This window comes from Asterias amurensis, chromosome 6 (assembly GCF_032118995.1).
Source record: "Asterias amurensis chromosome 6, ASM3211899v1".
Lineage (NCBI taxonomy): Eukaryota > Metazoa > Echinodermata > Asteroidea > Forcipulatida > Asteriidae > Asterias > Asterias amurensis.
The window spans coordinates 3,904,013-3,931,780 of NC_092653.1; the positions used below are offsets into that span (position 1 = coordinate 3,904,013).

Consider the following 27,768-nt stretch of genomic DNA (forward strand, 5'->3'; position numbering starts at 1 on the left):
AACCTCACATTAACCGTAGCCTATTGGATATCTTAAATGATGTTATAAATATAATTTAACTCACCTAGCTCACTTGCAGTGGTTTCGTCACCCGAATATTGGCTGTAAAACACGGGATAACTGGGAGAAAAATAATGACTACCGGTATTTCTGGTCGTCTGCCATTTTGTATCTTTAGTGCCCCGGGGGGGCCGGGAGGGCGCACTCACGTGGTAGAGCGCACCAGTTGAAAACGGATGGGTACCGGTCGTCAATTCGGCACCTTGCAAACTCTGAAATCTCCCGTATAACGGACACACCGCGCATGCTCTAAATACAAATCATTCTATACTGAAATGGGGGCGAGTGGCTTGTTTTTAAAACCTTTTAAAAGTGAGGAATATTGTCGCCACCCATTCTTTTTCGAGAACTTCCCCATAATGAGTGAACATTATTCAATGGTATGAAACGAAAGACCGTGTAAGTGTCCTGTGTATTTTATTTTGGAATACAGTTATTTTTATGCTCAATGCATTGATGTATTTTTTATAAATTAGTCTTCTGTTTTAATTTTTCAATATAATTTTTCACAACTATGCCGACAACAAAAATACAATTTTTCTATACGTATACCTAGAAGCTAAAAAAGTTAAGGTTTTTTTATCAAAAATACTTTTAAAATGCGGTCGTCATATAATTACACAAAATGTGCAGGACAGTTTTGATAACGTAGCACAGGTTAGGCCTGCCAAAGACAAGACACAACAACTTTAATAACAAGCGAGTAGAAGTTCATGTTTGAATACTATAATTGGAAGCTTCCGTTTTGGGTGGCATGCCTCTTATTGGACCCGATCTGCAGTGACGATAATTTATTATAAACAATTAGACTGGCAATGGGGTCGCTATAATAAGAAAACAATTCAAAACTTATGCACAAATTGGTACTAAAATTAACAATCCTTATCATTCCCGCCGCCGATTGTTGTAGAATTAATGTCCCTTCCACGGCATACAATGAGAGTCAAGATTTCTCCAGGTCCTCTTTGAGTTTTTGAAACAGTTCCTCATGAGACACCGCTGCCTTGTGTTCAATGAAGCCACACGTAACCCTCAGACAGTGTAAGGAGAATTCCTCAGTGACCAATGTTCCTCGGACGTCTCCAATGGATGAGGGAACAAGGGTCCACACAGAAGCCCCTGACACCCCTCCGATCATGTCTACTTCAATGTCAACCACAAGCTCTTCGTTCGGTCTGCAAAAGACAGTATTTCCAATTAAAACAATACTCACTTTGCAAAAAAAATAACGCCATCAGTTTGTACAGCCCCGTTGCATATAAATGACGCCACAAGTGTCAAAGGAAGACGTATCATCGGCCGATAGTATGCAATGCAAGCAAAGACCTATACTACTTTGTGTTAACAAGAACTCTCCAGGGCCCAATATAGCGCTCCTTAGCGGCCGATTTTTTGCTTACTGTGCGATTTCTACTTCATAGCGCTGCTAACCGTAAGCACACAAAAAGGCATGCTAACCGTCCGGTGCTTACCGCACGAAAATAAACGACGTCACAATGCAAATCCACGGTAAACACGCAATATGGCCGCCCAATTTTTCTGCTAACCTATGAAATACGCTAAGGCTTAAGCAACTTTGTCTGCTACAGTAAGAACGCATATTTGCTTACCGTTAAGCAGCGCTATGAAATTGGGCCCTGCTCAACTACTACCACCATGGACGGAAGGTATAGACAATCAGCAAGGACTTCTAATTTTGCTTTAGTGGATCGAGGGGACTTTTCATTCCTTCACGCCGAGTTCTTAGGTCTCATCGTTTCGACTTTCTTGCTCAGCTCTATTCATCGTCTATCTATCATCCATGCCCTCATCTTGTCACTCAGTGCAGTAGGGCCGGCATGCTGCCGAATGCCCCCATATCCAAGAAGCACGAAAAAAAAGAAAACGAAAAAAAAAACTAATTTGTTTTCACAAACATCACAAAACCATTGGGATGGGATCAACTGACTCAAGGCCATTGGATCAATATGGGATATTTTGTCTTCACTGAGTGCTTAAGACATCTCAGAGGGTAGGCCTACTTCTGTAAGAGAGGAAATAGTGTTTTAAAGTGGGGACTGGGTGGGGTTGAGGAGGGGTGGGGTTGAGGAGGGGTGGGTGGGGTTGTGATGGGGAGGGGTGGGGGTACCCTCTGTCGGTGTTCTGATCTCCAGGTCAACTTGGATAATTTAATGAAGTCAAGATTCTGATACTTACTTTGTAAGTTTTGCGAGGGCATCAAAATTCACCGTCATGTTATATCCAAAGGGAAGGGGCACATATTCCTTGACCAGGAAAAGACGCTCTTCTAAACCGCTGCTGTGGGTTCGGGTGTGAAGTAATAAAATTTCTTTTGGCCTGCAGTTAGAAATGATATAAAGGCAGTGGACACTATTGGTAACTACTCAAAATAATTATTAGCACACAACCTTACTTGCTAACAAGTAATGGGGGGGGGGGGGGGGAGGTTGATAGTATAAAACATTGTGAGAAACGGCTCCCTCCGAAGTGCCATAGTTTTCGAGAAAGAAGTAATTTTTCATGAATTTGAATTCGAGACCTCAGATTTAGAACTTGAGGTCTCGAAATCAACCATCTAAACACACGCAATAACTTCGTTTAATAAGGGTGTTTTGTTCTTTCATTATTATCTCGCCAGTTCGATGACCGATTGAGCTCAAATTTTCACAGGTTTGTTATTGTATGCATATATGTTGAGATACATCAACTGTGAAGGCTAGTCTTTGACAATTACCAATAGTGTCCACTGCCTTTAAAGAACTTGTTTTGTAATAAATGTCTGCTACTAAATCAATCGAGACTAAAATCTCGTTGTGCTCAGCGGCCAGTGTAAAGTTTTAATGTCGTAAAGAGGAAGTCCAGTCATAATTTAAGTAATTTCTTCTTTGCTCGAGACACAAAATCATTTTAAAATGTACCCATTAAGTTTTTGAGTAGGATTTGAAACTTTGCATGGTGGAGATAAGATATAGAAGAGTTTGCGGTAACACCATGTAATAACAATCTCTAAATGAGTTGGGGTGGTTCTGAAAAGAACCGTTGGGTTAACTCGACGTTTCGATCAGTATGCTCTGATCGTCTTACCCCAACGGTTCTTTTCAGAACCACCCCAACTCATTTAGAGATTATTACATGGTGTTACCGCAAACTCTTCTATACATTAAGTTTTTCTTTTGGTTTGATACAAAAAGATTTCATTTAAATTAAGAAAAAACGAGAAAATGTCATTAGCTGTTGCGAACTGCATGCTTACCAACCAAAACCCTATAGCAGTCTATCTTGAACTTAAAAAAAAACCAAAAAAAAAACAAAACTGAAATCTGCTCATATGTTGTACAGTGTTAATTGAGTAGGAGGAATTTTCAATGGCCAATGGTTCTACTACCAGAGCAAAATAGGCCTATAGAGCAATGACAGTTAATGGTGTCCCTGTACCAAAGTTCATTTCGAACGTATACACCTGCATAGTTTACAGCATAAAGGTTTCTGCAAATAATCGATGGACAATGGTTCCACTGCAGAGTAAATGACAGTTAAATGGTGCCCCTTTACCAAAGTTCATTTGAGCGTTATACATGTATACACCTACATAATAAAAGAACAGTTTAGAGGTTTCGCAGACCGTTATAACTCTGTACATGGTGTGGTTGTTGTGGCTATGTGTATTCATGATAGGCCCTATATAATACTTCGACTACTTCTACTTCTACTTCTACTTCTACTATTCTATATGGTCCATAAACCAGGACGTAAAGCCGAGGGGCTACTTGTCCATGAGCGGTGCAGGCTGGGGTGCATTTGTACAAGGTGCAAGTAAAAAAGACTTACACAAAACTGTGATACTTGATATGTTTTCTCAGGTCTGCAATCAACTCATACACCTCACTAGCTTCTCTACCCACAAACACCTCATTCTTGACGGTGAAGATGTCTCGCCTTGTGGCAAACCATGCCAGTACAGCAGCAACGATCCCACAGACAACATACACCTTGTTGACCGCCATTGTAAACAACAATCTATTTATATATTTATTTGGTTTGCGGTAACCCCATGTGTGCCTTCTTGCTGAGTAGTCATGCATGGCATAATTCATCCCTGCGTGGTGGCATGCGGGTCACACAATACATTCAAAGGTTGTATTGTTATTCAAACAAGTCAAAATGGACATGCCCGTATTTTATGCCCCGGATCGGACACAAGTCAGAAGGCATTATTATTTTCTGAGGTCATCGAAATGGTAGACCAAACATATTTAGATTCAAAACCTAGCAGTGGGCGGGACCCCTTCGACTTGTTCTTCATTGTTCATAGAGTTCAAACTATAATAACGGATTTGAAATTTATTTTTTACTGGCGCTAATGAGCTTCCGTAAAGTACAGCCCTATAGTAGAATGTATAACATAAAGATCGTGAGGGCAGTAGGGCACGATGCACCCCACCCCCAACATACAATTCTACGGGTTAAAACAAAGTTCGTTGCTATGAAGGATGGACGGTAGAAGGTCTCGACAATATCTTGAAAGTTCCTCGGATAGAGAAGAATTATTTGACAAGAGGGCAATCCATGACACTAGCGTTACATAGCGAGGGAGGGTGGGGTGCAGAACCATTTCACTCTCTCTTGAAGTCTTGTTGTCACACCCCCACTGAGATCCAAAATGAAATCGGCCTACTTTCAATAAAAAAACTATTCCAATGAACCAATCTAAAGAAAGAAACAAATAATACAATTTGTTCTGTTGTCTGTTCGTTCAGCCAACTTGTTTCAGTGCAATATCCTTCTTATATTGTATAATTATAATGTTATCGTTGGCAGGGGTCTTGTTTTACACATCTTTTGATGACAGTTTTTGTACTTTTTGTAAAAAAAATAACACAAAAATAACCTAAACCGAAAGAGGTTTGTTGATTTGTTTATTAAACCGACATCAAAATTCAAAACGACTTAATTCGTTTAAAAACAATCTTTTAATCTTTTCTTCATAAAATAGTTTTATTTTGTTCTAGCCTATTAAAAAGAATAATGAATACTCAGTAAGAAAGCACTGCCATTCCCCCAAACTTCTCCCCTTCATAAAGGGAGATTACACAAGTTTGCAGACATGAAAACATGGTCCTCTAACTTAGTACAAAATAACTTATTTGACTGAAATTACGATATTATTTTTTATATTTCACTTGTAAAGGGCACGCCTTTGAGTTAAACAGAACTCATTCATTCCAATAAAACAAAACTTTGCCTAGACCAAGTTAACCCCGCCAACTGTTACTCCTGTGACATCATAATCTCAAGAGAAGACACCCAGCAAACATAACAAGTCTACAAACCCCTTTTTATAATTATGGACGACCCCAAACTTTTTAAGGTTAAATGTTACGACTCTTTGAACAGTGGCGTTTCAACTTTTCGGGAGGGGGGGGGGGGATAAGAAGTGTGGTCGACGGAAAAAGAAAGTATTATAATGCCAATCGAATCTCTTTTCATGCCGTTCTTTAAAGTTGTAAATGCAAATAAAATGAAAGTTCAAATAAGTTCTTTTTCAATGAATCATATATGATACAGTTTATTCTGATAAGATTCTTTAATTCCACGAACGCAACACAATGTATGGTATATTTTGTTCAATGAAATGGTAATTTGGGTACAATTTGTATTAAATATCTAAAATTATTACTTTTTTAAGACAAGTTTTTCACTGCAATGAATACATCTACTGTGCACTCAATACGATTACAAAATTGTGATAAACAAATCAAGTACTGCATCGAATATAAAGTATCCTAAAGATACATAAGCTGAATGGATACTGTAAGGCAGTTTTTCCTTTACCCAAGGAAGGAAACTAAAATTGAGCTGTGACACTTCAAGGAGCCCCAAAGCAATCGCCAGATGGGCATTCAGGCAATTGACCCAGTTGCTTCTATGAAGTGTCAGCCCTGGAACAATACTAAAGCCATGGGGGAATTGCCTCTGTTAAGTAAAAGGCTTGAACATTTTAATGGGCACCAAGGCATGGGGGGGGGGCAATTGCCTCAGTTGTATCCATGAAGTATTGACTGACTAGGGGCATGGAAGCATTTGCCTGGATCATTTCAAAGGGCACCAGGGGCATGGGGGCAATTGCCTGTAGTGCCTCTGTGAAGTACCAGTTCTGGAACATTTTGATGGGCACCAAGGCATGGGGGCAATTGCCTCAGTTGTATCCATGAAATATTGACTGACTAGGGCATAGAAGCATTTGCCTGGATCATTTCAAAGGGCACCAGGGGCATGGGGGCAATTGCCTCTAGTGCCTCTGTGAAGTACCAGTTCTGGAACATTTTGATGGGCACCAAGGCATGGGGGGGGGCAATTGCCTCAGTTGTATCCATGAAGTATTGACTAACTAGGGGTATGGAAGCATTTGCCTGGATCATTTCAAAGGGCACCAGGGGCATGGGGGCAATTGCCTCTAGTGCCACTGTGAAGTACCAGTTCTGGAACATTTTGATGGGCACCAAGGCAATGAACAGTAGGGGCATAGAGAGACTCTGTTACATGAATCACCAGGCCTGCTGTTATCGCTCTATGGTTATCAAAAATACAAGTATAAAATTGCACAAAGTTTTCCATTACCCTACATTATCGACATGTTCCAAAAATCCTAAATTCAATAATCCTTTGATTTTGATGTGCATCAAATTTATCAAATATAATTTACTGGGTTTGTACATTTTTGCATTGCTTTGATTTTTGATTACTAAATTAAAATGCATATTACACATTTTTACTAATCACATATACATAAATTTAAAATTAATTCAATAAATAATATAATTTACAATCAGACAAATCACTAGAGAAATTTCTACACGAATCATTAGATGATTTTAGCACCGCAATTTAAATAACAGCAATTTCCTTGTACATCGCTTTGTATTCAAGATTTCCAGCACCACAATTAAATTTTTGCAAAAATTTCAACAAAATTCGCTCAGCATGAAAGATTTATAATTTACAATGATTTAACTTTCACAATTGCTGATTTTTCATACAAAATTATGATTAAATTGGCATTATAGAACGGTAACAGTAGGCCAATAGTATGTATTTAAAAGACATATTTTAAGGATATTTTTAATCACAGCAATTTTCCAATCCAAGGAAGACTTTGAGCACTCACATAAAGGAAATTATTTTAAAAATATGAAATTTGTACTGTATCAATAGGCCTTTATAATACAAATTTGCATAATAAGCAAGATTTGTAACAGTACCTAAATTTGTGCACCATTTAAAAAATGTAAAAATGTTTGCATTGAGTTGTAATGTAAATCTTCTTTTTCTCCAATCACAACTTATAGTTTAATTTTGCCTGTATTGACGATCTCTGTTTGACAGAAGAACTTGTTGATTTTGAAAGACAGCACACAGAACATAAAGCACATTATCTTCCAGTACGCGCTAATCCACAAATCAGAAATGCTCGAAGGGTGGTATGGTATAAAAACCTATACTACTTCCAGTGTTTTTATTGCACATTGCGTCAATACGTCACGCTCTGTATATGGACAGTGCAAAACTTTGTGTGCGTGCATGCTGTTCGTCGCAAAATAAAGTTCTGAATTTTGAAACTTTGCGCGCTGCACGTGAGGCTGGAAGATAAATTTGTAATAACTCCCATGCCCTCGTGGAGTACCAAAAAATAAAGCAGGTCTGTGTCCCTATCCAATTCGGCCTTCCGCCTCATTGGATATGGGACGCAGAAGCGCTATATTTCCGTATTTCACTCGCGCTTGTGTGATAACTTATAAAAAATATTTCAACAAGAGGACAGAATAAATGTAATGTTTGTTTGTTTGTTTCTTTCAAGCAGGTGTTGATAATGAAGCTCATCAAATCCAACTCTCAGTTTCTTTTTTGTGAATTTTGTTCTATTTTGGTTTAAAATAAATCTTCTGGTTTTGACTCGCCCACCCTTCTCATCTTTCTTCATTCATCTTTTAGATTTACCTCCGTCTTGTTTCTTGTTCATTTCCTTGGGTTTGGGTTGATGTCCCGAATCCTTAGGTGCTGTTTTCTTTGTCTTCTCGGTCTTGGGGTGTCCTTGAGCTCCATCTGTTGCCTGTTTCTTCTGCTGTCCGCCTGTCTTCTTGGCCTCATCTTTCTTTCCTTCCCGCCCTTTCTTTACTGCCTCCTCCTTTTTCTTCTCAGTCTTCTTTTCCCCATCCTCTTTCCTGCTCCTTGGTGCCTCCTCTTTTTCTCTATTCTTGGATAGGTGCATTGGCTCTATCCCATTCCTCATGCTGATTAAAGTGTCCTTGTGCGAATCTTTCAATGCTTTTTCGACGAACGTTGTGGCAAGCCAAGGGCATGTTATCGTCAACTCCTCGGTTAGCAACGATCCAGGCATGTTACGCCCCTCTCGTTTCTCCACAGATAACCTGCTGTGCAGTTTCAGTAAGTAGCCGCGAAGAACCGCAAACTCGTACTCCAACTCCTCATTTGGCCTAGAAAACAGAAAACAAAAAGTCTACTTCAAGGGACACTTTGACATTGATACTCGCTGGAGTAGAATAAAACAGGACTTTTAAAAAAGATTAAGAATGTCCTTTAAAACTTCAGTAAAGATGTTCGCAAGATGTTACCAATTCCAATATGTAGATGAACAAATGAAGAAGTAACCCAGTCTGATGACGCCACTAGTGAAGTGGTGAAACGTCAATGAAAAACTTGTGAGTTTGTTCTCCATTTTTTCATCCACATTATTATTGGAGTTGGTAAAATGAAAAAAATGAACATCTTCACTGTAATAAACAGGACTTACAAAAAAATAAGTGGGAAGTTCAAATTTGCCTTACTTCCGACACTATTCCATGTAAATGATAGAAAACCAGGACATGCTACCAGGCTGGGTGTCCAAATTGAAAACAGGGTATCTGAAACTTAAGTGATAAATTTAACTCACTTTGTTAACGACAGACGAGTCTCCAGGTTAAATGGTAGTTCGTATTCCCAGAAGAGCGGGATTATACGTTCCACCAGAAACAGTTTTTCTTGCACGCCATTTTTCCTGGTTCGCTTTTTCAACAGGGTGCACTTGCCTCTGTAACAAATCAACAAAATAACTAATCAATTAGAAATATACATGTTCTATGCATCTCAAGTTTGTTTAAAAAAAATAATGGAAAAAATATTAGTCCGACAGTAAATAACTAATATGAGCTCACGAAAACACAGAACTTTGAATAATGAATGATGACATAAAATTATATAGGCTAGACCCAGTAACTGGGGCGCTAGATTCCTTTTTTCGAAATTTTGACATTAGATGACCGATAATGTCAAAACTTCGAAAAAATGAATCTTGACCGATAATGTCAAAAATTTGAAAAAGGAATCTAGCGCACCAGTTACTGGGTCTAGACATAAGCCAACACTGGGAAAACACCGGCTTAATAGTACTAGTACTAGTAGTAGTTAGTTTGAGCCAAACACAAAATGTCTCAATTGGCTCAAAAAATGAGCCATGGTATGATGGTTGGCTAACAATAAATTGATCCAAGCAAGATGGCTCAGTCAAAATTGAGCCAGCGTGAGCATAAAGGAAAATATTTTCCTCCATGGTACGAGCCAGTGGCTCAATTTTAATTAAGCCAGTATTAGCTTATTTTATAGTTCTAGTACCGGATAACTTTCCGTATGGCGCCACCACTTCTTCACTAATTTTTACAAAAAGGGATATCTCATTGAGGTAAATTAGATACTATATTATTTCATTTCGAATGAAAAAGTGGTGGCGCCATACGGAAACTTTTCCCTAGTACCTACCTCCAGTCCAGGGCCGGCTAGTTGCGATTAACGTAACCCTCCTGCCGTCGGCAGGAGGGTTACGTTATCGCAACTAAGGGCCGGCTAAATGATGTTGAGTATTTCAATATTCATCTCGATCATGGCTCATTTTTTTAAACCATTATTTAATATTTTGAGACAATCTGTGAGCAGCGGAGCTGGAATTTTTTGCTCAAACTAAGCTGGTTTTCTTTCAGTAAATGTACGAATATTGCCTTCACATGTCCGTATGAAATATTATGGTTGAGGAAAGTACGAGTACAGTCAGTGCAGGTGTGGTTTGTTTACAAAAGTAATTACGTACCCAAGCGTAGAATGTTTCTCAGTTGTTCTTTTCAAGTCCGAAATGAAAGTATAGACCTCTTCTGGCGACTTGTACATAAAAATGTCATTTTTTATAGTGAAGGTTGCTGGCTTGAAGAGGAAGTAAGCAATGACGGCCAAAACAACGACAATAATTATCGACTTCATGACGAAAAATCACACTTTTCAGTGGCCAGCAATTGTTCTTTCTTCACAAAATAATTGTGTGTATTTGAAGAGAAGCTCCCAGACTACAAAGTCGCTTTCTAGACGATAACAACACACGATTATGCGCAGACGACAGAAGGGCTCCTGACTAAATACTTGGACAAAGTTCAAAGAGCACCGCCAATTAGTACATCAAGAGAGGGCGCTAGGAGAGATGAAATATTTCAGCTATGTGTGCAATGCAATAATCCCCGACGGAGAGTCGTAATGAATAATGTGAGATGGGTAGGCCTGCTGTGCCTACAGAACCCGTTGCACAAAATGGTATTTCAAATAACAACTCAAAGTAATATGACTGGCATATTATGAAGAGATTGTCTTTTAGCTCAACTGCTAAACCCCAAAACATGTCACAAAAAAATGAATGTCTTTTTTATAATATGGGGAGCTGAGAAAGTGACAACCAGTCCTGGAATTTCATCTTTGAGAGGGCAGGGCCATTTTCATTTTGCAAAAAGGCACTTCCATTGGAAAATCTGAGAGTGTATGACAAACTTTGGGCACTAGGGCAACAGAGGCCGAATTCTTACGGTGGGAGTAAAATACAAGATAAATAAGTTGGCGCACCCCAACCCCAAAGGCTACAAAACAATCACGACAGAAACTCACATAAATCTGCATTCCGTGTATCAATTTATTGATTTACACAATGTACATCGATGGTCAAGCATTCTGGCTAGGTTAATCGTTATGGGTCAGTCATAAACATAAACAAATCACAGATTGAGATCTCAGGATAAGGATAACAATATTTTTGTGATATCCTTTTCCATTTCTACAACTTTGGTTTCTTTATATAGAAAGAAACACAGCGAACTTAAAAGCATGTTTCATTAAGACTTCCAGAAACAGCCACACCCTGAAAAGCATAACAACAGAAAAGAAACAGACCAATTAAAATTATATAGGCGCCCAGAATATTCATTGTAAATTATATCTAATCATGTTCATGAACTAGTAACCCAAAGTTGCTTGCAAAAAGAAAGCCATTTTGCAACCAACCTTGCCTTGTCTGAACTACTGAGGGAAATAATGTTGTATTTCTAAACTCAACATTCAATTTGATTTATTTATGTAAACATTCAACATGAATGAGATGAAAATAATTTGAATATCTGGGACCCCTAGCCCTTACAGGAGATTTACAGGGGCTGATTTCACAAAGAGATCTGCAAATCAATTGTAAATGCTAATTAAAGTGTGACGTCACAAAACAAATCACTACAGTAATACTGACAATATTTTTAACGAAGAATTTGTATCACTTTGTGAAATCCAACCCAGACTGTACATCACCAGTAATACTAAACTGCAGGTTTGGACACAACATGGAACCTATTTCTTTCCCCTTTTTGTCTAAGCTTGACTTACTCCTAGAATTTGTTTTTGAAGTTTCAGGTTTTCAAAAAATCCTTAAATCGGGAGAATCCTAAGAAAGCTTATGTCTGTCGTTTGTTAGTTGTCATCACCAGTCTGTATTAAAGACACTGGACACTATTGGTAATTGTCAAAGACCAGTCTTCTCGCTTGATAAAATAACATATGCATAAAAATTGCGTGAAAATTTGAGCTTAGTTGGTCGTCAAAGTTGCGAGATAATAATGAAAGAAAAAACACCCTTGTCACACGAAGTTGTGTGCTTTTAGATGCTTGATTTTTAGACCCTAAAATCTAATTCTGAGGTCTTGAAAACTACTTCTTTCTTGAAAACTACGTCACTTCGGAGGGAGCCGTTTCTCACAATGTTTTATACTATCAACCTCTCCCCATTACTCGTTACCAAGTAAGGTTTTATGCAAATAATTACTTTGAGTAATTACCAATAGTGTCCACTGCGTTAAAAAAACAACAGGAACATAACTGTGGCTTTAATCTGAATAACAAGAAATTGCATCCTTAAAAAAAAAAGAGGCGTAACAATAACCATCCAAACCCAAATAATGCCAGAAATGAACAAAATTTGTTTTACTCTTTCATTGTCAGTATTCGTATAGAAGAGCATTTTTATAAGTGCAAAAATTATAATAAGAACAAAATTAATTCCTTAAATTTTGGCACTGTTGCATTTGCCTCACAATTCACGTAAGGGAATTTAAATTAACTAAAGATGAACATAAACATCAGGTTGAAATGTCCAATGGCAAAGGCCATAACTTAAATAAATTTATGACAAAACACAAAAGCCCACCCACCCTTCTTTGATTTTAACAATTTACCACTAAATCCATGTCCCCCCCATTTTTTAACCACTACACTCACTAATGCCACCCACAAATAACCCAGAATACTAAACAAAACCCCCAAACACATTTCACTCATCAACTGAATATTACCGGATTTTATCCCCCAAGGAATTAACTCTCAAACTTAAATATTAACAATTATTTACAAAACCATCACAATAAACTAAGATTGCACAACCTGCCTTATTTCAAAACTATCTACAGATAATTATAAAGTCCATGATTTGCGCATCTTCAAGACAGTATGCATATTAAAGCAAACACAGTTGCTTTCCAGTCGAAACACGTCTTAAAGAATGATCATAAGAAGTAACTAGAGATGGCCATTCCCACCTGAATTTACAACAGTTCTTTTCCTAAAGAACTTTACCATTGTTACTTCGGTGCTAATAATACTGAACATTTTAGCTTTGCATCACAACTTTTTAACTGAAAACAAATAAGATTTAAGGATTTTTAAAATTAGAACGAAAAACAGAATTGGATTTAAACAAAATCAACAAAAGTGGAAGACAAAATAATGATAAAGAAGAACTCTACTTGCCATAAGAAAAAGTGTCAGAATTTGCTACTGTGAACAAGCACAGGATGTCTATAGCAACAGCCGAAGCCATAGCCGATCACCATGAGAACAAGCATTAAAGAATAGGAGGTCCATAGCAACAGCCATAGCCATAAACCTTTTTGAGATATGGCTGACACAATGCTTCAACACTGTAAAGTTGTGGTAAATTTGTGCGTATTGACCATGTTATTCAGTGAAGTGTGCATTTCAGGCGACGCAGCGTTTACACGTAAACGTAATGACCACCAACATGGTGAGCGTGGCATCAGTCGCGGCGTGTGACGCGCGCGTATCATGTCCACCATACCTCAAAAAGGCTTATAGCCGCAGCTGCAAGTTCGGGTACGGCCTAAGCTTCTATAATGTTAACATTTTATTCATAAAAATGTGTCCGTTGTTATTGTTTTTTAATGCTTTAACAACAGCAAACCTAAGCAAATCTTAGCATAACTTTTAGTACAAGTAGGCCACTTCTCAAAGCTGACACAAAACACTTGAGAACAACTCTGACAAAATGTAAAAAAAAAAAAAAAAAATATACAAAATGAAAAATACTTTCACATATCTGTGATGAATACATTTTATATACAGGTAGGTGGTGGTACATGTATTTACTGCATAACATGTTTTTTTCCCTGCGCGACTTAAAGACAAAGTACAGATTGGTAATTACAAAATATAATACTCACGATCAAAACAAAAATCAAACCATCAAACAAACAAAATTGATATCAAGTTCATGCTAGTTCTAACATTTTTTTCAAGTCAAAGAGTTATTGTTATTTATTTTTTTAATCACTGTTGATTATTGAGCCTGGTATAAAAGTGGACTACAAAACCCCCACACACCACAAAATCCTTGCCAACACAACAAACCCTTTTTCGTTGTCTTCTTTTTAAATCTTTATGAATTTTGTTGAGGTTGTTTCTTAAGCTGATTTGTAAGAGATTTAAAATAATTGTTAAAAAAATACCCCAAACCCATCGATGTACTTGTTCTTTAAGCCTCCACATCAGCAAAATTTTTAATAAAGTTACAAATTATATAATTACATTTTTTTAAGGAAAAATCTTTACATTGCAGCATTACTCACAGGCAACTATAGTTTGCACGACAATAAACAGCAAACTGTTGTGATAAAGAAAAAAAAAAACGATTTCAGAAGGGAACGATACTACAAAGCATAACAAACTACCTTCTTATAACTGAGGCAATTTACATGACCTAGTTTGAATGAGATATTGAGTGAATGCAAGTATTATGAAACAGAAAAGTCCTAACATTTAAAATTCTCTTGCATAAATACTAGTCCAGTGTCGTTCTTTATGAACTTCTGATCACTGCTGGAACCTGGATTTGTACAGTAGTTTTTGTATGACTGTACATATAGAATAGCTTAAAACCCACTGGATTTCAATAAATGCTTGGCTTGCCTAACTGTTTATGGAGGCAAAAAAGGCAATTACCTCATTGCCCCTTGAAAATGCCTCCATGCCCCTGGTCAATGCCTCCATGCCCCTGGTCAATGCCTCCATGCCCCTGGTCAATGCCTCCATGCCCCTTGTCATTGCCTCCATGCCCCTGGTCATTGCCTCCATGCCCCTGGTCAATGCCTCCATGCCCCTTGTCATTGCCTCCTTGACTCTGGTCATTGCACATGCCCCTAGACATTGCCTCCATGTCCCTGGGACCCTGGTCATTGCCTTTATGCCCCTGATCATTTCCTCCCCGCCCCTGGTTATTGCCTTCATGCCCCTGGTCATTGCCCCCATGCCGCTAGGCATTGCCTCCATGCCCCTGGTCATTGCCCCCATGCTGCTAGTCATTGCCCCCATGCCGCTAGGCATTGCCTCCATGCCCCTGGTCATTGCCCCCATGCTGCTAGTCATTGCCCCCATGCCCATGGCCATGGCATTAATGCCCCTGGTATTTGCCTCCATGACTTTACTCATGGCCCCATGCCCATGGTCACTGTCTTGGTGCCCCAAGATAAATTCAAGTAAAAAATGCCATTCCTTACATTATAGAGGCGCTCTCTGCTGAAAAAAATCTGCGCTGCATTTAGCAGAGCAAAAATATCAGGTTTTGATTGATACTTCCAATTTAGCTCTCAGTAATTTGTTATTTGAGAGTTGAAGGTTTGCGCGATGTCAAAAGGACCAGGGGTTGATTTAAAAAAGATTTAGGTTAGGACTAGTCCTACAGTGTAGGAGGTGTTAAAAAACTTAAGGCTAGTCCTAAGTTAACTCATCCTAACTGGAGATAAGACTAGTCCCAACTCTTTGTGAAATCCACCCAAGCAACCCTAAATGAAGGGGGACACAACTAGGATAAACATCCAGTACAAAAGACCATGGACCAGCGCAAGGAATAAGGAGGAGAGGTGTTAGAGGATTCAAGGCTACAAAAAACAAACCAAGGAGTAAGGCATGCCAACCTTTTCAAAATTTAGTCTTGGTGATAAGTGACCATATTATGCACAGCATTTCAAAAAATGTGCGACCGTTCTTTGCCAGAAATGCTGAACAATTAGGCCCTTAAAAATAAAACCCTGATGCGTGATAAGTTTTGACGCTCTTTATGTAATAATTTCTTATGTACAAACACTGAAAAGTTCAATGTACTTCCCAAAATTATGCAGTACGGTTCCATAAAAGCAGTGTTATAATGTACACGTCTTTAGAGCTTTAAAATGTGGTGCAAAAATACCCAATGTACAAGTAAATGTACACATATCATTTACATTTAATCTTACATGTATATGTTATTTTGAGGTTTGATTGACAGTATTTACTGTAACTGTTTGTGCATATAAATACAGTGGTGTACTATACTGTACAGTATTGCACAGACTGTACAATATTGTACAGTAAATCACGTATCAAATTCTTGGCAAAAAAAACAAAACAAAACCGAGACAAAAAAATCATGCAAAATACAGTAACCTCTTTTTAAATGAACCCCTTCACCTAATACTGAAGTGGAGACAAATTTATGACAACAATGTAATTGTCAAAGACCAGTATTCTCACTTGGTGTATCCCAACATATGCATAAAAATAACAATCTGTGGAAATTTTGACTCAACTGGTCATCAAAGTTGCAAGAGAATAATGAAGAAAAAAAAAACCCACTCTTGTTGCACAAATTTGTGTGCTTCCAGATACCGCTTGGTGTCTTTTAATAATTGACCGAGAAATTACCCCTTTCTCATAAACTACATTAAACTCAGTTTATCTGACCCGATTTGATTGAAGTACAGAAATTGACAGTCATTCATAATACATGTAAAAAGACTGAATGTGTAACCATGACCACTTATCACATAACAAGCATACTCGTCTACCATGCAAATTTAATCATTTTAAACCACTGTTGCAATCTATTCGTTCTGGTGGGATACAAGTTTAAATTTACAAAGAACACTTATCCTCTCAAACCACTCCAATTTTTTTAACGCAAATTGAGAGTGAGTTTTCTTCTTGGCAGACAGGAGGATGGTAAGTATTGATGTGGGGGACTGGGCCCAATTTCATAGAACTGCTTAAGCAGAAAATATTGTTTAACAACTTCCTGCTCAGCAGAATTGAGCAGGATACCAGTCACTAATAGTACATGTGAAATAGTCTTTTGGCTGGTTACCTTGTTCTGGTAAGCTTAGCTACTTTGTGCTTAAGCAGTTCAATGAAAATGGGCCCTGGTGTTGGTGTCCTGGTGGATTGATGCAATATAATTGGTTGATTTGCACATTAAAGATATTCATGTTTTGTACCCTTACACCGATGTGTATAGACACTGTGTACTTTCCAAATTTCTGAGCAAAACTCCACATGCAAATCACTCGGGTGGGATTTCGAACCCATGGGATTTTGAACCCATGACCTTTGCATTGCTAGAGCAAAAGTCTTACTGCTAGACCACCGAGTTAGCTCGTTAGCTAGATACAATTCAAATTCTATGTGTTAGCAGCTGGTACCACAAAGGTTAAATAGAATAGAATATTTGTAGTGTTTTTTTTTAGTTTGCACTGGCACACAAAACCAAGAAAAAAAGAGGAAATCAGCTCATCTGCTGAGCATGCCTGGCTCATGAATGTAGGTCTGAAAACCAGAATGAAGGAAATGTAGGCAAGGGACAATCTCATTTCTTTAACTCTAATGACCCTTATTCCGGTCCCTCGTCCCCTATACATACACTCTTGATCAATTTCTAGAAGCACCAATTAAAAAAGCATCCATAAAAATACCTTGTTCCTTCAGATCCACCAGTTACGACTGTCAGCCAAAATCCACAAGCAAATCACTCGGGTGGGATTCGAAACCCATGACCTTTGCATAGAGCAGATGTCTTATCAAGCTAGCCCGATGGCTAGAGGCTTTCACATGTATGACAACAGTTGATCAACGTCACACTTTACACATACCATATCTCTTTTCACGGCTTCTTTGTTGTCATCGCTTAGTGGGTGGAAAGCAGCGCAGCATGCCCGATACTAACCCGGAGGCAATGCAGGCGACTGCCTCATAAGCCCCTTGGTCAATGCCTTTGTGTACATGAAATGCTTCACTAGAAGTTTACAATTCCCTCCTCAGGTGCGCTTTACCAAGTTGACAAATTTGCCTTGGTGCCCTTGCCCTTTCAAAAACGAAGCATACAGGCTTGAAGCATCTCTTGGTTTAACTCTGAATCTCCATTTCCAAAGTAGCAACGACAGCCATCCGGTTTGCTGCATAAAACCCAAAAGTTGCATTCGCATCGATGCACTCTTGGTCATGACCTTTAACCCTCGTTAAAAAACACCTGTTCACACGGATCTTGTGGTCTCATGGAATCTCTCTCACACATTTGCAATCATCAGAAGCCAGATCATTCTGGAAACATAGACTTCTCTAGTCTCCTGGCAATAGCCGGTCTTTTCAAGTTAGTTCTTGTGTGTTCAATTAATGCTTGTTCGCGTACTCCAACTGAAGAAAACTGCAGGAATAGTGAAAAATAAGAATATAAAGTTTATCATGTTTACGGTGAGTAGAACTGTCTAAGCTAAGTTTCTGCGTATTCACTTTATATAAAGCACATTTCTAAATAGCCCCTCAATGCGCTTTACATTAAGTGCCGTGGTCATTGGGTCAATAACTTTGCCTTAATCCTTCTCCGCTCCCTGGGGACCAACAGTCCTGTGCTGTCGTATGGCGCTAGTTGCTTTTTCATACACAATATCAACATCGACCCTCACAGGTACTCCTTTAAACCTCTAGGTGAAAAGAAGCAATTATAGTAAAGCATCTTGCTCAAGGACATAAGTGTCATGACCGGGATTCGAACCAACACTCATCACTTAACCACCAGAAATAGAATTCAAAGCTCTCAACCACTCGGCCATGACACCCGACAAGTATTTTAAAGTGTTCCTAGCATACATGGAGGTTTCATGAAAACTTGATTCACCCGACAGCTTTGATGCTACCTTGCTTTTCAAAAGTCTCCAATTATCAAAAACAACATTCAATATTTTTATTTATTAATGAGATATCACCCAACTCACGAGGCCAGACAGACATTTCAAGGTGAGGGCTACACTTAACTGATTTAGGCCATCGATTCAATTCAACTGTCATCAGGGACATGTTGCCACCTACTCCTGGGGCTGAACCCCTTCAGAGACCCTAAGGATGTAGCCATGGGTATCATCCATAAGGAGCCTGGTTGGTAGAGCAGAATGCACTACCTTCCCAACTTTTTACCATAGCATGGAAAGCAGTTTGAAATAAGCGAAACGTACCTTCCCACTCCGATCAATCACAAGGGCTCTTTTGCCTTCACAGTCTGGTGCCCCAGTGAAGAGAGTCAGAGGCGAGACGCTAGCAGTACAGAGAAAGGTACCCGTTTCAATATCACACACTTTCACATGGCCGTACTTGGTCAGGACGTAAACTAGGCCATAGTTGGAACAAATCTGTGACGAACAGACAGAAGTCAGGTGAGGTTGTCAGTTGGTAAATAGATAGTAATAATAATAATATTTAATTTGTTTTTTTACCCATATACACTGATGTTTGATAGCACTGCATACTCAGTGTTTACCCGAGTTCTGTGAAGAAAAAAAACCGCGGGCGTATTACTTGGTGGGATTGGAACCCACGACACTTGCAATTCAAGAGTAGAGTCATACCAACTAGACCACCGAAATTGCCCGATGGCTAGAGGCAGTTCGAATCCAATGTTATCGGGGATAAAGAATGTTCATTTTGGTTTTTACCCATATTGACCCCTTGCATGTCACACGCACCCACTGTGCCACACTCACCATTTTGGTGGCCAATAGGTTTACATCCAATTGACGACCAATTGAGATCAAATTTTCACTGCTTTGCTACATTTTATGCTTATGTTGAGATACACCAAGTGAAAAGACTGGTCTTTGACAATTACCAAAGGTCTCCAGTGTCTTTAAGTCTTGGTATATTTGAACATTTTTTGGCGTTTCAATTTCCAGGGAAATGACTTCAACATGTGAAGGAAGGAAACGACGCAATAAAATGTCAAAATACGCACAAGACTTGTACAGAATATTTCATTTTTACATCTCTTCGCGATCACAAGACCGCGAGAGTCTCACCTGAATAGATACAGGAAAGTCGTAAGGGTCGCTTTCGTCGAAATATAATTGTTCAGTACAGCTGATGAGGGCAGCATTTCCAGGTTTGTGCGGTCCCAGCTCGATGACATGGAGCTGATAACAACAAGAAAATAATATCCAGTTTTACCTTTTAGTAATAACAATAATAATCCGGCGGTCGTTGGTTCAAATCCCACTCTGGTCAATTCGTTGTTCAACCCCAAAACTCATTTCAAAATTTACCCAGTCAGTTTCCCAGTTTTCCAATTTACCCAGTCAGTTTATATTGATATCTGAAACAAAAAGTCCCATCCCCTTAAGGTGATCCCCTGGCTGTCGCTTCCCAGGCTGAATCGTAATTTGGATGTGATCCCTGGCTACACGGCAGTTAACGGTTGTATGGCTTCTGACTGGCACCCCCGAACAAAGATATTGACAAAATAGGGACACCACCAATATAGGGCTAGATAGCTCAGTTGGTAGAGCCCCGGCACATTAATCCGGAGGTAGTTGGTTCGAATCCTACTCTAGTCAATTCTTTGTTCAACTCCAAAACTCAATAATAATAACATTTGTAAAGGCGTACAAAGGCGCCGGTCAAGATAGCACAAGAGGGAACTGTCAAGTGGTAGGGAAAGCAAGTGTGGCAAGTATGTCTCCAGTTGCTGCTGGAAAAGTGAGATGTTGTGTATTTTCCCTGAGGTTTTCAGCAAGGGAATTCCAGAGCCTGGAAAAAACCCTGCCTCCGTAGCTAGCTAAACGAGTCAGGGGAACAAGGAGCATGTTACTGCTAAATCTCAGGCCAGGGCCCAATTTCATAGAACTGCTAAGCACAAAAACTTCCAGGATGAGCCAAAAAAAACCGCTGAATACCACTAACAAGCAATATGGAACAGCTGGAAATTTGGTTGGTATTCCTGTTTTTATCAAGGAAAAATTGTCATGCTCCGCAAATTTTTGTGCTTAGCAGCTCTATGAAATTGCGACCTGGTCTTGAATCAACGGGTTTTGTATGTAGAGTGGAGCTGAACCTGACAGGTTGGTTAATGCAGTGTCATACTGTCATTCGTAGTCATACTAGATGTAAAGGGGTGGACTTCACAAAGAGTTAAGACTAGTCTTTATTCTCGAGTTTGGACGAGTTACTCATCCTAACTTAGGACTAGCCTGAAGTTTTTAATATCTCCTATGACTGGTCCTAAGTTCTTTTGTGAAATTGACCCGGAGCTGCCAACCCTGCCTGATTCTACAGGAAACTCCTTGAAAATAAACCAATCTTTAACATTTTCTGATGAACGAATTTGAAAATCTCCCTAATTAAGGAAACTTTTCCATGTTATGTTGAACGTACTCTATCTACATATCTCCCTGAGTGCAAGTCACGAATGTTGGCACCTCTGCTTGATATACATACCTTTCCCTGTTGCCCTGATAGTCTATTGGCCACACACAGGAACGACGAGGGCAGCACATTCTCGCTGCGTCGGTACGTTGCAAATGACACAGCCTGGGCATCCATGGGCTGGCTCCACTTGTTGTCTATGGAATAGACTTGTGCAATTCCTGATATGTTGTTCACATGAAACTCATTGGACTGAAGGAAAATAATATTTAGTTTTTTTATAGCGCTTTTCACACCTAGAGGGCGTCCCAAAGCGCTTCACATTATTACCCCTGGTCACTGGGCCTTAAATCATTCCGCCAGTTTATTTTTTTTTTCTGTCATTTATATATATACCTGTATGTATTACTATAATATTGTGGAAATGTTTTGTGAAAATAAATGTATATTGAATTGAATTGAATTGAATGCACTAAAGATTAACACCAGGGGAACACCTGGGCGTTACCTGAACTCACCTCACTATCATAGTCCCTGTAGAGACCGACCAGGGCAAGCCACCTCTGGGTTGGATCTGCCTTGTAGCTGATGATCTGACACACGCTAAGTCTTGTGTGTCTTGCAAACACCTTCTGGGGCCCTAAATCAGCTGAAAACAAGACAAACCAAAAATCAAACTTGAGGTAAAATTTCAAAATTGTTTTTTTTTCTCTCCAGATTCTTGGACATGGAGGGCTTTCTAGAAGCAACCTTTAAAGGCAGTGGACACTAATGGTAATTAGTCAAAATAATTATTGTCATAAAACCTTATTTGTTAACAGGTATAGGGGAGCTGTTGATAGTATAAAACACTGTGAGAAATGGCTCCCTCTGAAGTAACATAGTGTTCAAGAAAGAAGCAATTTTCGACGAATTTGATTTTGAGACCTCAGATTAAGAATTTGAGGTCTCGAAATCAAGCATCTGAAAGCATACAACTTGGTGTGACAAGGGTGTTTTTTCTTTCATTATTATCTTGCAACTTTGACGACCGATTGAGCTCAAATTTTCACAGGTTTATTATTTTGTGTATATGTTGAGATACACTAAGTGAGAAGACTGGTCTTTGACAATTACCAAAAGTGTTCACTCTCTTTAATAGCGCCCTCTAAGGTTTGTGCTAAACCAGCCAACTGAGCCCAATTTTATGGCTTTGCTTACTGCACTTATACGATGCCCTGTAAACAGTGTGATTCTGTAGGCTTTGAGTGCAGAAGTCGCAGAAGCAGGGAATTCTGTGCTTATGTCAAGCGTATTTCATAGGTTAGCGTGGGAGTGACCTGGCCAAGCGGTTAAGAGCACTGAATTCAAACTCTGGTGTTTCTGATCAGCAGAGTGTGGGGTTCGAATCCCCGGCCGTGACACTTGTGTCCTTAAGTACATAACCATTGCTTCGTCCTTTGGATAAGACGTAAAGCCGTTGGTCCCATGTGTTGTGTAAACGCATGTAAAAGAACCCAGTGCACTTATCGAAAAGAGAAGGGGTTGCACCGGTGTTCCTGGCTGGATTGGCAGCATATTGCGCCACAACACCTTATAAACGATTACATGGTGCGTAAGGATTAGGTCTTTTATCTTAAAATTCGCCCCACTCCTTGCAGTAATAATACCTGGCGCTTTGTATCCTTTGGCAAAAGGTGCATTATAAATACGGTTATTATTATTATTATTACAAGCAGGGAATTTTGGCTTGTGTCCTTGTGACTCCATGTTACTAGGCATTCTTTACTTATAATAAACAGCTAGCACAGAAATTCGGCCGTGCAAGCCGGGAATGCCAAGCGTAAGCAGAGAATTCGACGGTAAGCAGAGCCATGAAATTGGTCCCTGATGTTCATGTACGCCAGACGCCTCAGCAATTGACCCAATTGACCTGACGTCATTATCAAATAATCTTGGATGCGCCATACTGGTGGGCAATGTCACTGTGCGTTATTCAGTGTGAAGTATGCATTTTAGGCGACGCAGCGTTTACACGTAAACCTAACTGCCAACCAAAATGGTGAGCCTGGCAACTGCCAACCAAAATGGTGAGCCTGGCACAGTAGCCGCGTGTGATGTGCGTGCAAGGGGTCAATGGATGTAAAGTTGTGTACAAACCTGGTGGTGAGAGATCCCAGTGATATACAGCTTTAGCTCCGACCATCCCGATGATATCATCGCTGATCCAGGTCCAGTATTGCACGTCGTCTTTTGTGGTGCAGCGATGCAGCTGCTTCTCTGCTACAATGTTGAACACTTGAAAATGACGTCCAACTGGTTTATACAATGCAGATAGAGAGGGGAACAAAATTAAAATTATATAATGGATGATACTTCTGTAATGGAACATTACAGAATTGGTTTTGGCTAACAAAACAGTCACTGGCAGTGTAAGCACTTTATGTAATCCGTAATAAACTGATAAACCTGTAGAAGTTTGAGATCGATTGGGTTGCGAGAAAATAGTGAAAAACTGATTACACATTTTGCATTGCATCGATGCCAAAACAAGAATGAATAAAACGCTCACTGAGGGATAATCTCCAAGCGTAAATTAAAATTATTTATTTCTCATCAAATATGACATTTCAGACAGAAATATTCCAAGGGATGTTTCTACTCTCATCATCATTAGACGGTGTAGGTTTTATGTAAATCTGTGATTTTCACAAAGTTTTGTTTCTTACCAATTCTGTAACGTTCCTTTTAAATTGTGGCTTGTTTGTTGTGGTTATAGCATCCTAATAGAACATCAAGTTCTTACACCACTGGTCCTTTTCAGAACCACAATCAATCAATCAATCAATTAATCAATCAACATTTATTTCCATACAAACACAATATACAAATACAAACAATAGGATGTTACAAGACTGAAAACTGTATGGAGGCATGGCCCATTAAAGCAAAGCTTGTAAGCTGGGATGCCTTTTACAAAACAAAGGAAGGAACCACAGCTTATTGAGAGACTATTGGTTTTGGTTTCGACTATTGGTTCAATTTTGCTCAATTAAAAATTGCCTAACATCACAAGGTCGGACAGCCACTTCAAGATGAGGGCAATGACTGATTAGGGCTATCAACCCAAATCATTAATCACCAGGGGCTTAGGTAGGATTTGAAACTCTGCATGGTGGAAATACGATATGGAAAGGTTTGTGGTAACACCATGTAATGACTATCTCTTATGAGTTGGGGTGGTTCTGAAAAGAACCGTTGGTTTCAACTCGACGTTTCGATCAATATGCCCTGATCGTCTTCTGAAGAAAAGAACAAAATAAATAAAATTCTCCACAAGACAATCAGAGCATACTGATCGAAACGTCAAGTTGAAAACAACGGTTCTTTTCAGAACCACCCCAACTCATTAGAGATAGTCATTACATGGTGTTACAGCGAACCTTCCCATATCACCAGGGGATTGTTGCCACCTACTCCTGGGGCTGAAACAGGGTTTTATACTCCCTTCGCAGTCTACAATGATGAAGGCACATCATCCACTAGGAGCCTGGCTGCTATGGCAGAATACACTACATTCCCAACTTAAAAGTACATCTGTAAACTTCCTTCTTAATTATGGACAACAATTTCAAATTACTTCTTCACACATGGGGGCTACAACTTAATGTTGTCAACAAACAACTTGGATGCCTTATTTTCCAACAAATTTAAACATCCTCGATCTAGATCCAGGATGATACAATATTGAACACATTATCAATGTGTGCCTCCCACAAGAATATAATGAAAAGCTACCCCCCCCCTACATTATGAGAGTAAACAGTTTGATCGTGTTTCTGTCTGCCAGTCATGGAGCAAGATCGGGTGGCGATCATTTGTCAACCACTGGTCAATGTTCCATGGTTACCTATGCATTCAATACATCCTGGGTACCAGGCAAAATCAACCAATGGTTAACTATAGTCGACTATAGTGCCTCACTCGAACTTGCTCAAGTATGTATTAGAAGCCATTACAGCAGGCATGGTATTTGGTACACGGAAATTTTGTTTATTGAGTATAAGGGCTGACCTACATGTACACACATTGTGTTGACTTTAATGCACTTTTCAGGTAATTTAATAACAATTTTCTGTTTTTTTCCCAAAGCAAAAAAAAAAAAAAAATTGGAAATCAGACTAAAGTCGGAAGAATATCATGCCCGTTACAGGAAGGTTAAATTCTTCTGGGCACAGGACGAACATTTTACATGTTTATACGCCTTTACATATTAAACTACACTTTAATACAGTGTAATAAATACCATTGAGATCAACTTCATTGGACTGTACATGACTGAAAGCAAAAACCTGTCACACAGAAAGCTGATATAGCAATTTCAACCTTAAGAGAGTGTTTATGTGTAATTCCTCATTTGAGTTTGACTGACAAGTTCGGTTTTACTTTCAGGCACTGGACACTTTTGGTAATTACCAAGTTTGGGCGATTTCACGATATTATCGAATATCGCGATATTAATTTGGAAACGATTTCGATATCAGATGGATTTGGTTTTAATCGAAATATCAATATATCGCGATCATCGCGATATCGATTAAATATCGCGATGTATTTGCTAGCTGAGACATCTTGCACCCCCATAGGTTTGGAGTAAAACCAGAAGAACAGGTCATTAGAACACCTCTCTTATGCTATGACTGTCTCTTCCACAACTTTCACTTGGAGTTTGAAGACTGATGATGTCAAATTTCATTAATCGCGATTATATCGAATATCGCGATATATTGTCAGTAATATATCGTGAATAAAATAAATCGATATCGCCTAAGCTTAGTAATTACTCAAAATAAACTAGCATAAGCACTTACTTGCCAAAGAGCAATGGAGAGTTGCTGATAGTATAAAACATTGTGGGAATCGACTCCCCCTGGAGAAACATAGGTTTTGAGAAAGAAGTAATTTCTCCCTAAAAAATTTGAATCTAAAAAATGATCTCAGGCCTGAAGCCTTTTTCAGGCATCTGAAAGCACACACAATATAGTGCAACAACAAGGGTGTTTTTTTTCTTTCAACTGAGCCCAAATTGATACAGTTTTGCTATGTACATGTAATGCATGTGTTGAGATGCACCAAATGAGACTACTGGTCTTTGACAATTATTACCTAAGGTGTCCAGTGCCTTTAAAAAGCAAGAAATACAGAACTAATGCATTAATGTACTTTTGGTTTCGCCATGATGCACAATTCATATCCCCATAGCTTTCTAGGCGTATCAGGTTCATTCCTCAGCACACTACAGATGCTGGGCTGTTTCAACTGACTGACTTGCGCTTGCTGTTATTTTAGATTAAAATCTTAATCACTTTCGGTTTTGATCTCATTTTTGGATCCAACAAAACTCAAATTCTGAGAATGCTAAATGTATGTAAACCAAACTATTTTGGTCCTTGGAAAAATAGGAATTTTTTGTTAATTGGGTTCAAGGGCTTACCTCCCATGTACTTGTTCATACGGTGTAGGGTTTAATATACTTGTCATGCTATTTAATCACAGTTTTTCTAATTTTTCCCCACAGGCAAAAACAAAATCGGAATTCAGACTAAAAGTAGGAATATTATTATCTAAGAGGATGTTAAATTTGCATCGGGGATAAAGAATATTAATTTTGGTTTTTACCCATACACCGATGTGTGTTGGCACTGTATACTCAGTACTTTTCCCGAGTCCTTTGAAAAAATATCACGGGCATGTTACTCGGGTGGAATTCGAACCCACGACCTTTGCAATTCTAGAGCAGTGTCTTACCAACTAGACTACTGAGGTTGTCCGGTAGCTAGAGGCAGGTCAAATCCTATGTTTTGGCAGCGGGTACCGCAACGATATAAGAGATCTGTTAAATTTGCATCATGGATATTGAATATTAATTTTTGTTTTTTACCCATACACCGATGTGTGCTGGCACTGTTTACTCAGTACTTTTCCCGAGTCCTTTGAAAAAATATCACAGGCATGTTACTCGGGTGGAATTCGAACCCACGACCCTTGCAATTCTAGAGCAGTGTCTTACCAACTAGACTACTGAGGTTGTCCAGTAGCTAGAGGCAGTTCGAATCCTATGTTTTGGCAGCGGGTACCGCAACGATATAAGAGATCTGTTAAATTTGCATCGTGGATAAAGAATATTAATTTTGGTTTTTTACACATACACCGATGTGTGTTAGCACTGTATACTCAGTACTTTCCCCCGAGTCCTGTGAAAAAATATCACAGGCATGTTACTCGGGTCGGATTCGAACCCACGACCCTTGCAATTCTAGAGCAGTGTCTTACCAACTAGACTACTGAGGTTGTCCAGTAGCTAGAGGCAGTTCGAATCCTATGTTTTGGCAGCGGGTACCGCAACGATATAAGAGATCTGTTAAATTTGCATCGTGGATAAAGAATATTAATTTTGGTTTTTTACACATACACCGATGTGTGTTAGCACTGTATACTCAGTACTTTCCCCCGAGTCCTGTGAAAAAATATCACAGGCATATTACTCGGGTCGGATTCGAACCCACGACCCTTGGTATCAATAATATCATGCCTGCC

The 27,768-nt window shown here is 39.1% G+C and overlaps 3 protein-coding genes across 3 annotated transcripts in view; all 3 read right to left on the minus strand.

The window, feature by feature from the left end:
• Positions 1-532: 532 nt before the first annotated feature.
• Positions 533-4,138, minus strand: LOC139938179 (uncharacterized). The gene is made up of 3 exons (XM_071933570.1): positions 3,889-4,138; positions 2,257-2,397; positions 533-1,235 (listed from the first exon to the last, which is right to left on the minus strand). Exons 1-3 carry the CDS (start codon positions 4,062-4,064, stop codon positions 1,004-1,006), a joined length of 549 nt encoding a protein of 182 aa, XP_071789671.1. The 5' UTR covers positions 4,065-4,138; the 3' UTR covers positions 533-1,003.
• An 871-nt stretch (positions 4,139-5,009) lies between these two features.
• Positions 5,010-10,445, minus strand: LOC139939017 (uncharacterized). The gene is made up of 3 exons (XM_071934726.1): positions 10,199-10,445; positions 9,011-9,148; positions 5,010-8,552 (listed from the first exon to the last, which is right to left on the minus strand). The coding sequence occupies exons 1-3, from the start codon at positions 10,363-10,365 to the stop codon at positions 8,039-8,041; spliced, it is 819 nt and encodes a 272-aa protein (XP_071790827.1). The 5' UTR covers positions 10,366-10,445; the 3' UTR covers positions 5,010-8,038.
• Positions 10,446-11,041: 596 nt separating this feature from the next.
• Positions 11,042-27,768, minus strand: part of LOC139938659 (clathrin heavy chain 2-like) — a 28,518-nt gene continuing 11,791 nt past the window's right edge. Inside the window, exons 3-8 of the mRNA XM_071934265.1 lie at positions 23,332-23,487; positions 21,711-21,841; positions 21,265-21,444; positions 19,851-19,964; positions 19,014-19,187; positions 11,042-18,208 (exon numbers count right to left, since the gene is read on the minus strand). Of these exons, the coding sequence (XP_071790366.1) occupies positions 18,101-18,208; positions 19,014-19,187; positions 19,851-19,964; positions 21,265-21,444; positions 21,711-21,841; positions 23,332-23,487 (863 nt within the window). The 3' untranslated portion in view covers positions 11,042-18,100. The remainder of the gene's footprint in view (positions 18,209-19,013; positions 19,188-19,850; positions 19,965-21,264; positions 21,445-21,710; positions 21,842-23,331; positions 23,488-27,768) is intronic.